Source organism: Lutra lutra, chromosome 7, assembly GCF_902655055.1.
Source record: "Lutra lutra chromosome 7, mLutLut1.2, whole genome shotgun sequence".
NCBI classification, from domain to species: domain Eukaryota; kingdom Metazoa; phylum Chordata; class Mammalia; order Carnivora; family Mustelidae; genus Lutra; species Lutra lutra.
Window position 1 is genome coordinate 56562772 of NC_062284.1, and position 17195 is coordinate 56579966.

General features: G+C 38.4%; 1 protein-coding gene and 1 long non-coding RNA gene across 7 annotated transcripts in view; one reads left to right on the top strand and one right to left on the bottom strand.

The window, feature by feature from the left end:
- Positions 1-12608, bottom strand: part of LOC125104868 (uncharacterized) — a 147268-nt gene extending 134660 nt beyond the window's left edge. For both annotated transcript variants that reach the window (XR_007128751.1, XR_007128750.1), the window contains exons 1-2: positions 12346-12608; positions 8043-8143 (exon numbers count right to left, since the gene is read on the bottom strand). This is a non-coding gene — a long non-coding RNA (uncharacterized LOC125104868). The remainder of the gene's footprint in view (positions 1-8042; positions 8144-12345) is intronic.
- A 162-nt stretch (positions 12609-12770) lies between these two features.
- The window catches only part of CDIN1 (CDAN1 interacting nuclease 1), a 219400-nt gene continuing 214975 nt past the window's right edge, over positions 12771-17195 (top strand). For 2 of the 5 annotated variants that reach the window (XM_047737741.1, XM_047737745.1), the window contains exon 1: positions 12775-13068. In XM_047737741.1, the coding sequence (XP_047593697.1) occupies positions 12968-13068 (101 nt within the window). In that variant the 5' untranslated portion in view covers positions 12775-12967. Of the gene's footprint in view, positions 13069-17195 lie in introns of all 5 variants that reach the window. The other 3 variants (XM_047737743.1, XM_047737744.1, XM_047737742.1) reach the window with 3 other exon arrangements.

Genomic DNA, 17195 nt, shown 5'->3' on the forward strand with positions numbered 1-17195 from the left:
GAATCTATACAGTAGCAGCCTCAAGAGGGTCATTGGGCAAGAGCTGTGTTCTTTGGAAGAGGGATGCAGCTGGCCCATGGTGACCCAAAAGGGCAGAAGTCATGCAGTAAAAATCCCAAACTCACTATCTTCCTGCCTTTCAATTTTTGCTGGTGCCTCTAATTGTCTAGATCCAACTAGAAGCCAAAATGCAGTCATGGAATCCAAATAGGTAAGGATTTTAGAACACAAAGTTAGAGAGTAAATGGAAATGGAAACTATCCAGCACAACTGCTGCATCTCTAGGCTCTGACTGCTCCACTGATATCTATTTGTGTTATACCTATGTGTCTTAAGATTAATTTGCCCAATTATTTTTCTGTTTTCCTTTAATGGCATAGCTATTTATTGTCACTTAACCGAAGACCAGGGAGTATCCTTGACTCTTCTTTATTTCCCCCACTGAGGTCTGAAAAGTATCTCTCATACCTTGGGGCTTTCCCAATTTCATTTATTTAACCAATATCCTTTTATTCTCTTTTTTGGACTTCCACAATGATTTTTCAATTCAACTCCCTATAAATATTCTTTTTACTGTTTTATACTCTTTACACTGCTGTCAGTTAACTTTCTAAAACACAGATAATCATGGTATTCCTTTGTGTAAAACCTCTAACAGATCTTTGTTGCCTTGGCATAAAATCTCAAATTCACACATGACTTACAAGGCACTAACCTATGCCTTTAGCATCATGAACTTGTTTATTCAACAAATATGTCTTTTTTTTTTTAAAGATTTTATTTATTTATTTGATAGAGAGAGATCACAAGTAGGCGAAGAGGCAGGGAGAGAGAGTGAGAGGGAAGCAGCTCCCTGCTGAGCAGAGAGCCCGATGTGGGGCTCGATCCCAGGACCCTGGGATCATAACCTGAGCCGAAGGCAGCGGCTTAACCCACTGAGCCACCCAGGCACCCCTCAACAAATATGTCTTGAACACTAACTGTGTGCCTGTCAAAAGATTAGATGCTCAGCAAAGAATACAAACAAGAGATTGTGAACACTTATACACTCTAGACTTAAATGGGAGTGATAAATTAATAAAAAGTTAAAAGAGACAATTACTAGATGATAATAGAGAAAAGTTTGCTGGTGGGGGTTTGGGTATGAGAGAGGCTTAGGACAGGGGATAATGTTAAAACTGAAATGTAGAATATGTTATCAGAGTAGATGTTATCAGAAGGAGTATGGACACCTCAATAAAGGAAAATGCATATTCCCTTGCATATTAACATAAAAGAACTAGGCAGCTGTGGTGCAAGGAGGGTAAAGGGCAAAAACAATGGCCTTCAAAATTGTGCGTTTAAACTGTGTGTTTTCACTTCTATCAGGAGATAGAAGAAAGAAGAAGAAAGAAGAATGAAACCACAAAATAAGCAAGAACATCTCAAGGAGACTTGTGTTTGCATTTGTTTTTTAAATCACCTTGGTTTGAGTGTGGAAAACTGGAATAGAGACACATTATTGCAGGAATTTCATTAGGAGACTAGTGGAGTAAAGAAAGAAAAGAGTCTAGGACCAAATGGCTTCACTGGTGTATTTTACCAAATATTGAAAGATTGAACACCTATCCTTCTCAAACTCATCCAAAAAATTGAAGAAGAGGGAACATTTCCAAACTCATTTCATGAGCTCAACATTATCCTTGTACCAAAACCAGAAAAGGACACCACAAAAAGGAAAATTACAGGCCAATATCACTAATGAACATTATACAAAAACTCTCAACAAAATATGAGCAAGCCAAATTTAAGAGTACATTAAAAGATCATACATTATGGTCAAATGGTATTTATTTCAGCGATGTAAGGATGATTCAACATCTGCAAATCAACAGGATATAGCACGTTAACAAAATGAAGGACAGAGATCATATGATCATCTCAATAGATGCAGAAGAAAGCATTTGATAAAAATCAACATCCACTTACGATAAAAAACACTCAACAAAGTGGGTACAGAGAGAATATATCTAAACATGATAAAGTCCATGTATGACAAACTCACAGCTAACATCATATTCAGTGCTAAAAAGTTGAAAGTTTTTACTCTGAGATCCAGAGCAAGACAAGGATGCCCACTTTTGCCACTTTTATTCAACATGGTACTGGAGTCCTAGCCAGAAAAATGAGCAAGAAAAAGGAATATGAGGCATCCGAATTGGTAAGAAAAAATGAAAACTGTCACTATTTGCAGGTGACATTACATATATAGAAATGGAAAGATACTCAGTACTTACAAATTAAAAGAATTAATAATGTTAAAATGTCCATACTATCCAAAGCAACCTATAGATTCAATGCAATTGCTGCTAAAGTTCCAATGGCATTTTTCACAGAACTAGAACAAATAATTCCAAAATTTGTATGGAACCACAAAAGATTTCAAAGCAACAATCTTGGGAAAAAAGAACAAAGCTGGAGGTTTCGTGTATCCTGATTTCAAACTACATTACAAAAATAAAGAAATCAAAACAGCATGGTATTGGCAACAGACATACAGATCAATGGAATAAAATTGAGAGCCCAGATTTAAACCTACACATATATGGACAACTTATGACAAAGGAGTCAAGAACATACAATGGGGAAATACTGTCTCTTCCTTTCTGGGAAAATGGTGCTGGGAAAACTGTACAGTCACATGTGGAAGAAAGAAATTGGGCAACTATCTTATACCATACACAGGAAAAAATATTCAATGGCACTAATTGTTAAGAAAATGTAAATCAGGGGCACCTGGGTGGCTCAGTGGGTTATAGCCTCTGCCTTCAGCTCAGGTCATGATCCCAGGGTCCTGGGATCGAGCCCCACGTTGGGCTCTCTGCTCCGCAGGGAGCCTGCTTCCTCCTCTCTCTCTCTCTCTGCCTGCCTCTCTGCCTACTTGTGATCTCTGTCTGTCAAATAAATAAATAAATAAAATCTTTAAAAAAAAAAAAAAAAAAAAAGAAAATGTAAATCAAACCACAATGAGATATCACCTCACACCAGTTAGACTGTTGGCAAAAACAACAATGATAACAACAGCAACAAAAACACCAAGAAATAGCAAGTGTTGGAAAGGATGTGGAGAACGGGAACCCTTGCACACTACTGGTGGGAATGTAAATTGGTACAGCCAGTGTGGAAAACAGTATGGAGAATCTTCAAAAGATTAAAACGTAGAACTACCCTATGATCCAGCTATTCCAATCTGGCTATTTATCTGAAGAATGTAAAAACAATGATTCAAAAAAATACATGCACCCTTATGTTCATCACAGTGTTATTTACATAGCCAAGAAATGGAAATAACTAAATGTCATTGATGGATGAATGGATAAAGAAGATGTTATATACATATGTACACATATACATATATATATAAACATATATATAATGGAATATTACTCAGCCATTAAAAAAAGAATGAAATCTTATCATTTGTGATAGCATGGATGGACCTAAAGAATATTATGCTATGTGAAATACATCAGATAGTCAGATAGAGAAAGACAAATACCACTTGATTTCACTTATATGTGGAATCATTAAAAAACAAACAAAACAAAACAAAAACGAACTCACAGATACAGAGAACAGATTGTGGTTGCCAGAGGGGAAGGGGGGTGAGGGGTGGCAAAAGAATGAAGGGGGTTGATTGAATGGTGATGGATGGTAATTACATTTCACTGGTGACCACTTCTTAGAGCATGCAGAAGTTGAATTACAATGTTGTACACCAAAACATAGGTTATATAACAATTTTACCTCAAAATATAATGAAAGAAAGGACCGATATAGTGACAGTAGCATATTTCTCAGTGATAGGTAGCACTTGGTGATTGGCTATTACCAAGGAAGGATGGAAAGGATGGGTGGTAGCTAGTGCCATTTCCAAGAAAGGAAGCATATCTAAAGGAACATGAAAATGAGCTTCATTTTTTAAAAAGTTGTGTTTGAGATGTTTTCAGAATTTCAAGATATGTGGGGTACACAAATGGCTACATGCCTCTGGGCCCCCCAAATCTAGGCAAGAGGAGTTATTATACATTGGACAAGACTGAAATAAGCATTAACCTCCAAGAGAGAACCGAAGAGGGATTAGTGGTTTGCGTAAATGAAGAAATCCAAGATAGTACTGGTGATTGTAAGTCTGAAGAATTACAGAAATAGCTAAGTTAATTCAGGTCATCTGTGTAAAAATTTACATTTCCTTGGGAAAACAAACATTTTAATTGCAACCAAGGAACTTTACATCTAGTTACTTTGCTGTCTGTCTTTAGAAATGAAGAAAATCTGTGTGGTACCTAAAAAAGAGTGGTCTGTTAAAAATAAAAATACACACACACACACACACACACACACATATATCTGTCTATTACTATCTAATATGTGTATCACTGGGTAGAAATCTGATTCCATTAAATATTAGGATCATCCAACTAATTCTTCCACCTGAGTCCTTTTGACTTCAAAGTCTAGTCTAATAAATATTCGTTTAGGCTGCCTTCTTGGGTGATCATTTCTAATGTAGTGCTGATGATGGCTTGGGAAACACCCAAATGCAGTAGGGTGACTAGGATGTAACCTCTAGTTCTAGGTGGATGCTTCTAAAGATAAAGCGGCCATGTTAGTCTACGTCCTCTAAGAAACTGACGCAAGACAGGATTTGACATGCAGGAGTTTTATCTGGGTAAACATTGGTGAGGGGAAGAGTGGAAAGAGTAAAAGAACGTTGGGAAATCTGACTTCTAAAGAGAAAAGGAAGGAAGGAAGATAGAGATGTCTCTAAAGGGATCGTTTGGTGGCATTTCCTGTGTCTATCATATAGCTGAGATCTTTAGGGTGTTTATTAACCCAGTGAGTGTGAATGACAATTACACAGCGAGTGGGATAATTATGTATTTAAGAGAGATTTCATATAGATATAAAAGGAAATCATTAGGTTCCTAGATGAGATGGAAAGCACATATGGTCCACGTTGTGGGGAGATAGATGGAGATTTTGAAAGTTATGCCTCAGTTATCCTGTGGGTCTGATTAGGGAACACAATCCTATCTGTGAAGTCCCAAGAAAATCAGCATGTCAATCAAATGTCTATAAATCATATGTGACTGACAGGAGATTGCCATGTGATTTAAGGACTTTGTGTTTGCATTCATTTTACAAAGTGAAATAGGTTTTAAATATTTTATTTAAAACTAATTTCAAATTTACCAAAGCATTACAAAATAAAAATAGTATAAAATGAGGAGGACAAAAAATACCCATATACCTTATATCTAGATTCACCTACTATTGAATTTTATTCCATTTTGATTTGTCATTTACTCTTCATTCTTGATTTATTTTTTCTGGATCATTTGGGGGTATATATTTATATAAATAAATATGTGTATACATACACACATATATACACATGTATTATATAGATACAAAAATGCACATATACATATATATTCTATCTATATAATATCTAAAAATATATTTTCTATACATAAAATATAATCCATCATTTATATTCCAATTTTGTGAGTTCATCCAATAATGTTCTTTTTTGTACTTCTTCCCCTCCTGCCCCACACCCCAGTATAAAATCCAGTCTTTTCAAGTATTGCTTTGAGTTGCCATGTCTCTTTAGCCTATTTTAAGTTGCAGCATGAAATACTTTTTTGATAGATTAAAAATCTTATTGAAGAAAATAAACTTTGAGAGTGGGGACTTGGTTGGTCCTATATGTTGCTTAGACACATAGCCCAGAACAGTGCCTCGTGCATGGTAGCTCTCAGTAAATATCTGATAAATGAATGAATGAGTTTTGGGGAATGTCCATATTTTCCTGAGAGGAGTTGGCATAAATGAGCTACACTGGGCTTTGATTTTAAAAGCATTTATATGTTTTTTTAAAGTTTTATACAAATAGTTCTAGTGTTATTTTATAAAACTAGGTTGTGTTTGTGCATGTGTGTGTGTGTGTGTGTGTGTGTATGCACATGTGTGCAGAGCTTAACTGTACCTTTAGACCCCACCTCTGTTACTCCCTGCCCACACCATTACCTTTAATCCCTTCTCATCTCTGTGCCAACTTGAGCCTTTTAGTGCTGCTTGAAAGTGAAATGAAAACCCAAGCTCTTCTGGCATGAAGATTGGCATCCAGTATGACTGTCCTCTGGGCAATGCAAAACATTTGCTCCCAATGCAGGACTGCAATGCATCTGAATGTTCAGATCTAACCAGTAGCCACCTTTAAAAAAATTGCACGCTGATTCCAGTGTCAACATGTTGACTGACAGAATGTCCACATGGTAGGAGGCTTACTGACATGATTTTAATCATAGCTCTGTGAATGGAATGCCCAGGAAAGCTGCCCATCAGTCAAGTCACAGAAACCTCTGCCTCGTTCCAGAGGATCCATTGCATCATTCTCACATTGTCAGAAGAGCAGCTCATGGCTGGAACTGAAGGACCACCCAGTCTTGTGCTGGTTAGGACAAGGACCTCGTTCAAGGACTCGCCCTGCAAGAGTTCATCTCCTAACTTCAGAAACCTGCTGCTCTACTCTTGATAAGAAACTAAGGTCAAAACTGCCAAGTGTTGATAAGAATATCTTGGCTCATGATTGTAACATAAAGTGAACAGAGTGGGACTCAAGTTGTATATACAGTTTGATTTTATCTATGAAAAAGAAAACTTTGTAGAAAAATGACTGGAAGAAATAATGCCAACATGGTTACAGTTGTGGCTTCCAAGTGATGGGACTAAGGATAATTTATAGTATCTGATCTTGTGTTGTTGGCTACAAGGAGCATATGTTTCTTTGATGATCATGAAAAGAGAAATTAAGTATAAAAAAAGATGTATTTTTATAGCCTCACATTTAAAAGTGAAATCTAAAGAAACTGGTTGAAGTTCTAAGCCATATTGTATCTCAGTTTCCCCATATGCCAAGTAGGTATGAGAATGCCAGTTATAGTTTCTTTGATGGCAATACGTTAGATAAGCATGTAAAATGCTTTCACTTGCTTGACATAAAGGAGCCTATTATTATTATAACAATCTTTATATTTATCTCAGAAGGAACTCCTTCCCCTAACTCTCCATCTATCAATCATGGAGAAGGAAAGGGTTATAAATCCTGACTGGCATCTTGCCTGCTCTTTCGAAAGTCTAACCCAGTGGGATGGCAAAAGAGAGTAATTTTTTAAATGAAGAGACTTAGAGCTAATCTCCATCTGACATGCACTTCCCACTCTAGCTTACATTGAAAGAAGTGCTTATTAAGGACAGACTTGATTCCTTGCCTCTCATTCTTCTTTCTACAAGAGAAACCCTCTACTTCACCAGCATAGTCCTTTTCAATTCCTGAATTTATAAATGTGAGAAAACCTTCAGAACATGATATATTCTTGCAGAATGGTCTGTGGGACAAGAAGAGTGATTGACAACTGCAGAAATTACATCTGAGGTTTAGTCCTGCAGGAAAAGGGGATACAAATTGCCTGCAAATTATCCACAAGTCCCTGATGAGCCTGAGGAGAAAATTTAAGAGGCTTCAGTCTTTCTTCAACAAACATGTTCACGTGCCTCCCTTTACTATAACACACAAACACCCAAGAGAAATTGTCCCTGTGAAAACACTACTTTCTATTTTATCCTTGTCAAATGTGTTAATAGTAAATGTGTAAATGTCAATTAATAGTCTTTACCCTGTGCCAATAGTGTTTCATGTATGATTAAAAACAGAAGAGATATATAAACTCTGACTGATTGGGTTTATAATTTAAAGAAGAAATCAGGTTCTATGCCATAAAAACACATGATGTTAATTTCATAGGGGATATAATGAAATAGCCTGTGAGGATTTGCACTGCAGATCTTAATAAATATACATCACTTGAGCAGAACTAAATATAGTAGAATAAAGGCAATAATAATGATGACTGATACTTACAAGTCTAGAAGGAACAGGTTATACTTCTACTTAAGAGTACATGAAAGTGAAATGTCCTAGACTTTGCACATACCTGGCTTACGATGGTGGCTTTCGTAGGTTCTACTACAATACCACTCACAAACGTGATCAGCAAACCAGCGCTGGTCCTCAAAATGTTTCTCACAGGTTTTGCTGAGAAGAGTACAGAAATTGAGAATAAGAGTTTAGACCCTTTTATAGCAATTTGGTAGAGTAACTCTAAGTCTATTGACTCCTAATAACAAATTGGGGCTTGCATTTTGTGTGTCTTTGTGTTTTTAAATTTCGTTTTTTGAGTAATTCATTTTTATCTTATTTATAGAAGTATTTGTCCGTGAAAAGTTGGGGGAAAACTGAGCCCTCAAGGCAGACAGTGTGAGAAATACTCTTCTAAAATGCTATAAAACAATCGATGAGATAAATAGAAAGCACCTCTTTAAGCCTTAGGTTTCTCCCCTGGAGAATGGATTTAATAATAGCACTTAGATCTAGAAGGTGGATCTGAGAATTAAGGGAGAATAGATGTATGTAATGTGCTTAGCATGGTGCCTGCCTTTGGTAAGTGCCCTCCCACCCCACAACTGGCTCTTAGTATTATTGAATAAGAAAGACTTCCAGGGATGCCATTCTGAATTATGTGTGCTCAGGACATCAGTTCTGTTTGTAACAGGTCTTCAGGGGATACCCCCACCAACACACAAACTCCTTCTGGAATCAGCCTATCTCGTTTGACAAACTAGGAGTTCATTCATGTGAAACAACCAAACACTTGGGTTTGGGTCTTCTCTGACTCTTCAAGGTAACTGCTTCACCATCATGGTGTGGAATGTCCTTCTGTATTTTTCCTTTTGTTTTCCTCAAGTCCTTAAGTTGAGTAATTTCTGCAAGCCTCAACAACTGATTTATTTTGATCTTTATTATCTACTAAGTGCTTACATTATGTTGGGACCACAATAAAATGACCTATCACTCATGGATGGCAACTATGGAAATATAAACTTTGCTTTCAAAAGATGCATCACCTTAGGTGGTACTTCACAGGGCAAAGAGAATGATATGCAGTCTCTTTTATCCAAAGAGGCCAAACAATTTTTTCTAGAGTGTGTTTGGCGAAATGTCAAAATTGAAGGTCACTGCTTCTTCAGCAGGCATTGCTGGTGCCCAAAGAAGGTAGCCTGCTAGTTCAGGGCATAAATGCTAATTAAGGATAGTTCAATGAAAGAGTTTTTCCTTTTTGAATTACAGTACACTGTGATGGAGAACATGAGGCACTACAGTCAGACTAGCGGAGATCCAAATCATGGTTTTGGGACTTAACTGGCAATTCCTTTACTCACTTTGAGCCTCAGTTTCCTAATCTATAAATTAAGGACTGATGGGATAAGGTCTGAGCATCACAGTGCTTAAATAGTATTAACTCCCTTCTTTCTTCAGTTAGTAAACTTGAATTATTTTTCTTTAAAATAAGCAATGAGATGACTTTAACAAGTTTCCATGAGTAGAATCAGATTTTAAGATATAATAAAATGTCAGTATTTATTTTTAAAAACATGCATTGGATTTGGCAGAGTCAGTGAACAACAGACTTTTCAAAAATGCGACTGACTCTTTCCAAGGTCAAGCACCTTCAACTCCTTTTCACTCTGCCTAGAACTCTCTGCTCCAGCCAGAATAACTTTCCCATGCACGTGACTTGGCTCATTCTTATTTTTAGTCCTTTGTGTTTAGCACTCTTCTTGAAATGACCTTCTGATGCCTCCCTGCCAAACCCCACAACTCCTTTACAATTGTTCATCATTCACAGCGTCCAGGAATTGGCAAAAAGAAATCTGGTCAAGCCATTCACTCCAGCCCATCTTTCAGGGCTGGAGGTTTTTTGAGGGAGCCGTACTACCCCCCATTTTGACACATTTTCTCGCGATGATTTCATACACATTTTCATATCTGTAGATTCTTTCTCCCTATTAGAACTATAGAGTTCCATTTCTTTGGGTTAAGATGAGGACGGTCAGGATCAGAGAGGCTGTCACTGGGTCAAGGCCACATAATTTATAGCTGATTTGAAACAGGTAGCTAGTTCTTTGTGTTTTTAGTTTGGTATTGTTTTCACTTCACAACCTACTTCACTTAGTGGGTGGCTGGTATCATTGACTGATTGAGAAACAGTAGGGGAACTTCAGAGATGGAAAGGCAGCTCTCGAAGGAACAGGGCAGCTGAGGGGCAGGGAGTGTGATATGAGAGATGGGACAGAAGGGAGGAGAGTAGGGGAAGGGAGGGAAGAAAGGAGCCTCAAAGGATTAACTGTCTTAATCTGAGCATTTCATGCAAAATATAAATAAGTAAAAAACACCTAAACACCACCACACCTTCTACTACATTTCAGCTTTGCTTCTATTTTGTGCTTAAGGAACAACCCTACTGTCACTGCCAATGAGAACAACAAAACTGTGCTTTTCCCTTGGCGCTAACTCTAAACAATCTACTGGATTTGGGTCAAAATTGTAAACTGCCAGCATGTTAAAAATAAAAACCAGAAAAACAAACCTAGCTTTTTCCTGAACCATCGTGAGGGTGAATGCAGGACAAGAGCCAGAGAGAAGAGTTACCATAAAAAATAACTAGTGCAAACATCCTTGAACTGATGTTTTCTATAAAAATCTGTTGGCTGTGAATTGCAAAGAGTGGAGTGGAGAAGGAGAAAGGAATGGGGGATCAAGTGGTGTCTGCTTATCGTCAACTAGCTTTCATGTAAAAGTCACGGCAGGGTCAGCAACAAACTAGCCAGGTGGCAACTCCGGGCCACGCTGCCATAAATAAATAGTTATGTACTAATGTCACACAACCAGCGCAAGATGCAAAGCACATGGGGGAAAAACATTCTGATGTAAATATTAAAAACAAAAACAAAACAAAACTAAACTAAACTAGGGTTGCTGAATTCAGGATTCACTGCTGATACTGGATTTTGAGACGCCTGGGAAAATAAAGTGGTGAAGCTTTTTTTAAAGCCTGGACTAAAAGGTTCTTTGAAATGTAAATTGTTCCCTTCAAAAAAAAAAAAAAATCCTTAACCTTTGGCCTAAGAGAGTGTTAGTTTTTGGTGTAGTAATTAAGCATTGAGAGTTGGCAAAGACCACAGACCCTGGAACCAAATTTCGAGAGTTTAAACTCTACCCCTGTTGCTTACTTGTTCTCATGACCTCTGGGAAAGCTACCTAACCTTACCTAACCTTTCCATGCCTCAGTTTATTCACTCTACACAAAAGGGAAGAGGAAGATGATAACGGCGATAGTACCTGCTTCATAGGAAATTATGATTAAGTGAGTCAGTGTGTGGAGAACAAACAATAACTGGTCAACAACCACGTCCAAGTGACCTATCATTGTCAAGTGGTCTTACAAAGGCTATTCAACTTACACAGAGTATCCACCGGACACTAAGCTAAGGAATCTATCTGTTCCTTGTACTAACTTAAACTTAATGCTAACTGTGGTCTTGCCAGCTCTTAATGCGTAATTACTACACCAAAAACTAACACTCTCTTAGGCCATGTTTTACAGACAAAGGAGCTAAGGCTTAGATGGATTAAGACATTTACCCAAGAAAGCATATCTAAGCTAAATTTCCAACCCAGGCCTTATTCCAGATTTAAAAAAAAAAAAGGAAAGAAAGAAAAAGAAATTACTACCTTAAAATAGTTAAATTCTTAAAACCTTCTCTTTCTTAAAACGTTAAATTTGAGAAGAAACACAACACATTACCTTCTAAGAACCAGATTTTTTTTTTTAAGAGTTTATTTATTTATTTGACAGACAGAGATTACAAGTAGGCAGAGAGGCAGGCAGAGAGAGCGGAGGAAGCAGGCTCCCTGCTGAGCAGAGAGCCCGATGAGGGCCTTGATCCCAGAACCCTGAGATCATGACCTGAGCCCAAGGCAGAGGCTTAGCCCACTGAGCCACCCAGGCGCCTCCAAACCAGATTTTTTTTTAAGGGATTAAAGGACTGATGTCTTAATACATTGCCTCGGGAGGGCTGCTATCTGTTACAACACCTCTATTACTGTTAAAAACAGTAATTCATCCAGTGACTCATTTCTCCAAACATTTCTTGAGCGCCTACCATTTTCTAAGAGGTCAAGATACAAAAAGAGTAAGAATTGGTTTCAGTAAGTTAAGCACCTAACTCTGGGGAGTGAGAGAGAGATGCTTTCCTGAGGGCTGTTTGATGAGGTCCCATTTGTTTTCTATTGTTTCCCAAAATGACCAAAAGTGCCTTCCTCGCGAGCTGCAGAAGTTGCCGGACTTCTCAACACAAGCCAAGCTGTACGTCTACAGCTGTCCCAGCGGGTATTACCTGTCCGGCTCCTGCTCGCAGAGTGCGGAGAGACCTTGGAGAAGACGACATTCTTTGCTGGCCTCCGATTGGAGCTGAGCTAAAACGGCGCGTTTGGAAGCGTATTCAAATGGCGCGCCCAAGCCGTCGCTTTCTGGGCCTCAAGCTTGAAGATCATGGGACGCTTTTGTGTCCTGCTGCCCGGTTTGTGAGCTAGTGCTCCCTGACTGCTGGTAGCTGGGAGAGTATGAATGCCGCGAGCAGACCAGGTTGATCGCAGGTGAACGCAGCCCGGACACTAGTCCGCAGAGATTTAGGCGCCACCTCTGCGGACCGCAGCTCCTTCCTGGTTGTTTTGCCCTTAACTATCATGGCGGCGGCTTGCCTTCGGCCGGGCCCACTGCGGCTGCTCAGAAAGCCAAGGTAGGGCAATCGGGTCTACAGCCCGCCCCCCGCCGCCGAGCTGCCGGTTGAAGCCTAAGCCGTGTAAGTTAGTGATGAAGGGGGTATAGGAACAAGCCAAAAAAGACTAGGACCCAGCGCCTTGCCGCTGCCTGCCCACCCCTCGTCTCCCGGCACCAAGGCTGCTGGAGCCCAGGGCGTGTTTTCCTTGTCCCCGCCACTTTCCCGTCCCTGGCCCAACATGATACTGACCAAAGCCCAGTACGACGAGATAGCCCAGTGCCTAGTGTCTGTGCCGCCTACCAGGCAGAGCCTGAGGAAGCTGAAGCAGAGGTTCCCCAGGTAAGTGTCCGTCTCTCCACTCGCACAGCCCTTTGCCGGCAGCAGCTGTGCCTGGGCATCCCAGCCAGCGCTTAGGAGCCACGTGTCACCCATGAGTGGGGAGGAACAGGAGTGTCTGGTGTTGGGTGATCAAGGATGTGAAAAGCTTTCTTCTTTCACCTGTCTTCCACAGGAGACTCTTAAACGGATGAATCCCTGGCAGCTTCCCAAGGCCTTGAAATTAAATTCAAGTCCACAAACGTTTATTGAAAACTTGGTGCGTTCTAGGTGATGGCTGCCCATGATAGTTGCTTCATAAATGTCTGGTTAATTGACAGATACCAAGGATGAAGGATAGGTGGCAGGGCCTTCCCAAAGTGGAAGTACAAAATGGCAGACCCTTTTCCACTGGCCCCGGGAAACAAACAAGGGACCACAGGCCTAAAGGGGCCTCCTACTGTTCAACTCTAAACAATCAATCTCTAAAGCCATTAAGTGATCTCCAGGGTTCTCAGTGCAGTGAGAGACTCACGCCCTAGGGATTCCACTCTTGGGTCAAGAAGGGCCATTTTAACAACCATATTATACACACTCCAGCCGTATTTCATACTTCCCACCCTTGCACAGATATCACCAAAGACATGTTTTCTTGAAGAAAGAGATTATTGGATAATTGATTTTAATAAAGTACAAATTGAAGAGGAAAAGTCTTTTATGACCTCAATGTTTTTGAAGGAGTCAGTTTTCCTCATCTATAAAATGTTTTTTAGTATTACCCAGATATAATTAAAGGCAATATTTTTCCTTTTATAGTTTCTAAGACTTTTATCAGACTTGTTAACAAGGAATAAAATTGACAAACTGGGATTTAATTTTCTTTCATTAACTCTTGCCAACTCTTCCAATGAACAGTGAAATAGGAGAAAGCTGGTTAGCTGAGAGAACCGGTAGATTTTTCTGGGCAGCTTGAAGATGGAGCATACATTTAGAACTTCTGCTCTTGTTATGGTCTCATATTACTACTGTATTTTTGCTTCTCTTTCTTTTTGCCTCCTTTTTCCCTCTCCTCTTCTACCACACTTCTTTCTCTTTATCACTTTTTTTTTTTCCCCTTGTTGCCTCAACTCCATAAGAAGTAACCTTCCCATATACTTATAGAGGACTTAGAAAGTGTACTAAAGAAGGATGCCCTTTGTTTGGGGCACTGTGCTCTGTTGCCTATTCTCTTATGTGCTTTTTTTTTTCCCCCATATTCATGACATGGCCAAATATTTTTCAATTTTCCCAAATACCATTCAAAGAATAACTAACTCTTCTTCCACTGGAAACTTTACAGTCTGTACTACTACTCTGCAAAAGATGAGATTAAAGGGTCATTTAGCAGCGTGAGTGGAAATTCTATTAACAGTGTGATTTTTGGAGTTGACTTCGCAGTTTTCATGATGGCACTGTTTTACAACGGGTGGTTGTTGCAAAGGCCTTGAGCAACCTTAAGATTTGATAGTTCATTTTACTAGAGTCAGTCAGGTAAGGACCTCATAGATAATTTCTGATGGTTTAAATAGGTTAAGTGACTTTTCAAAATGCCTTTAGTCAAAAGACAAAACAATGTCAAATACAGGTTTCTTGACTTCCAGTTCAGAATTCTACACTAAGCTGCCTCGATTAGTCTTCTTCATATTAATAGTAATAACAGTGATAACTATTTTTTGGTGGTATTCACATACACTAAGTACTAAAAAAAATCAAAGTACTGAAATGGTTTTGTTTTTGTATTTAAGATTTTATTTATTTGAGAGAGAGAGCACATGTGCAGGAACGGGTGTGAGGGGAGGAAAGTGAGAGGGAGAGAGAGAATCCCAAGCTACTCCACCTCGCCCAGTGCTGAGCCTAATGCAGAGCTTGATCTCCCCACCCCAAGATCATGACTAGAGCTGAAATCAAGAATCAGAGGCTTAACAGACTGAGCCACCCAGGGACCCCAGTACAGAAATGTTTTTTAAAAGTTGCTAAAAATTTTATTTTCCTGTTTTTAAAAGTTGTGCATGCTCAGTAAAGAAAACAAGAATTACTCATAATTGCATGCCCAGAAAATTTCTTTTAATAATTTATATATTTCCTTGTGGTCTTTTTTTCAGTGTAATACTGTCCTTATTAATATAGTTTATAGGTCTTCCTATTCTTACTTAACATATTGTGAGCACTTCTCATGAAACTCTTCACAATTTGTTTCAAATAAATAATATCACTTTCTATATGTGCCATCCACTTCTTTATTATTGGACATCAAAAGTTTGTTTTTAAAATTTTCTGATGTATTTGGTATATAATGCCAAGTCTTCTGCTTATTTTCTTTAGATCCACAGATGTTGGGTGTGACTATATCAGTAGTTTTCAAACTTTTTGGTGTTCAGATCTCTATACTCTAAATAAGCCTCAAAGACCCCAAAGAACTTTTGTTTACATAGACTACATCTGTTGATATTCACCAAAATGTAAATTAAAATTGGAATTTTTTTAAATCTTATTAATTTATTTTAAAATGACAGTAATAAACCCATTTTATGTTATATTTTTCTGATTAATTAATAACCATCATTTCAAAAAAGTAGTGAGAAAATGGCATTGTTTTAATTTTTGCAGATCTCTTTAGTGACTGTCTTAAATAAAAGGAAGACATCTGCTTCTGTATTCAACCTGTTGTAATATGTTATTTTGATTAAAGAGTATGAAGAAACTCTAGCCTCAGACAGATGTAGTTGAAAAAGAGAAGAATAATTTAATAGGCTTTTTAAATAATTGTGGATATTTTTGTTATTACATAAAACCTAGCAAGTGGTATTTTCTCAAAGGTTAATTGCAAAGTAGAATGTGAAACCATATCATGAAGCTTTTCACTCTGTTATATTACAGTCCACTGGTCTGTCTTGAACTTTGAGTGGATCTTCAACCCATTCGTGATTTTTATCATTCATGCATTGTTTGTTTGCAAAATGTTGGTTGTGAATTATGCGGATCTTCCAGATGTTGTCACCTTTCATTTTACAGTATCGAAAAATCACATTCGTTAATATCCCCACAGATCTCATCAGAAAAATATGTAAGATTTGAAGCTGTCAAGCTTATGGTGATGGGTACAGAGTTTTCCAATATTTGAATTTTCCCTTGAAAGCTCAAATTTTATTATTGCAACAAGTATTATCACTTGTTTTCTTTGAAGTGACAAGCTCACATTGTTTATTTTTGAGAAAATGTCTTCCAGACACCCAAACTAAAGAATTATACTTTGTTCATTGCTCGTTCAAGTAAAATGTGATGTCCCATGGAAAAAGTGGCTGGTTTAGCAATCATGTAAGTAGCCTCCCTTAAGTCAGCCATCATACTTGGATATGTAGACGTGCTTTGTATTTGCTTCTTATTTTGTCCTATAGAATGTTAAAAGGATACATATTCAAAGGTTGAGATTTAATAAAGTTAATTAGTGAATCTTAAGATGTTCTTATTGTGAAACTGGCCTTCTTTTTTTTTGGTCCTGCAAGTATGTTGCAGTGAAATTTACAGTGACTTCCTAGAACAGTTTGCCTGGCCTTGATTTCCGCATAGGGGCTGGCAGGTTTTACCCATTATTGTTTTTGTACTGTCCATGCAAATTTCACACAAAAGGCAAATCATGTGTCTTACTCTTCCGTAAAAATAGTTTTGACTTTGTAGACCCTTGAGAGGGTTTTAGGGACTCTAGGAGTCCATTGGAGTCCACTGACCACACTTTTGGACAACCATGAACTATTTCAAATCAAAAGGTATGTATGTTTTGAAGGGTTTTGGTGTATATTGACAAATTAGTATCAAAAAGATTATACTGAGGCGCCTGGGTGACTCAATTGGCTAAGCATCTGACTCTTGATTTTAGCTCAGGTCATGATCTCAGGGTTGTGAGAGAGAGCCCCTGCCCTCCCTCAGGCCTGGAGCCTGCTTAAGATTTTCTCCCTCTCCCTCTACTTCTCTCCCATCTCTCCCCTGCCTCTCTCTGTCTCAAAAAAAAAAAAAAAAAAAAAAAAAAAAAATACTAATCCTGTTATTACCAGGGCATGGGAGTTTCTGTATCTACAACTTTGGCCAGCATTAAAAAGTGTCATTATTTAATCTTT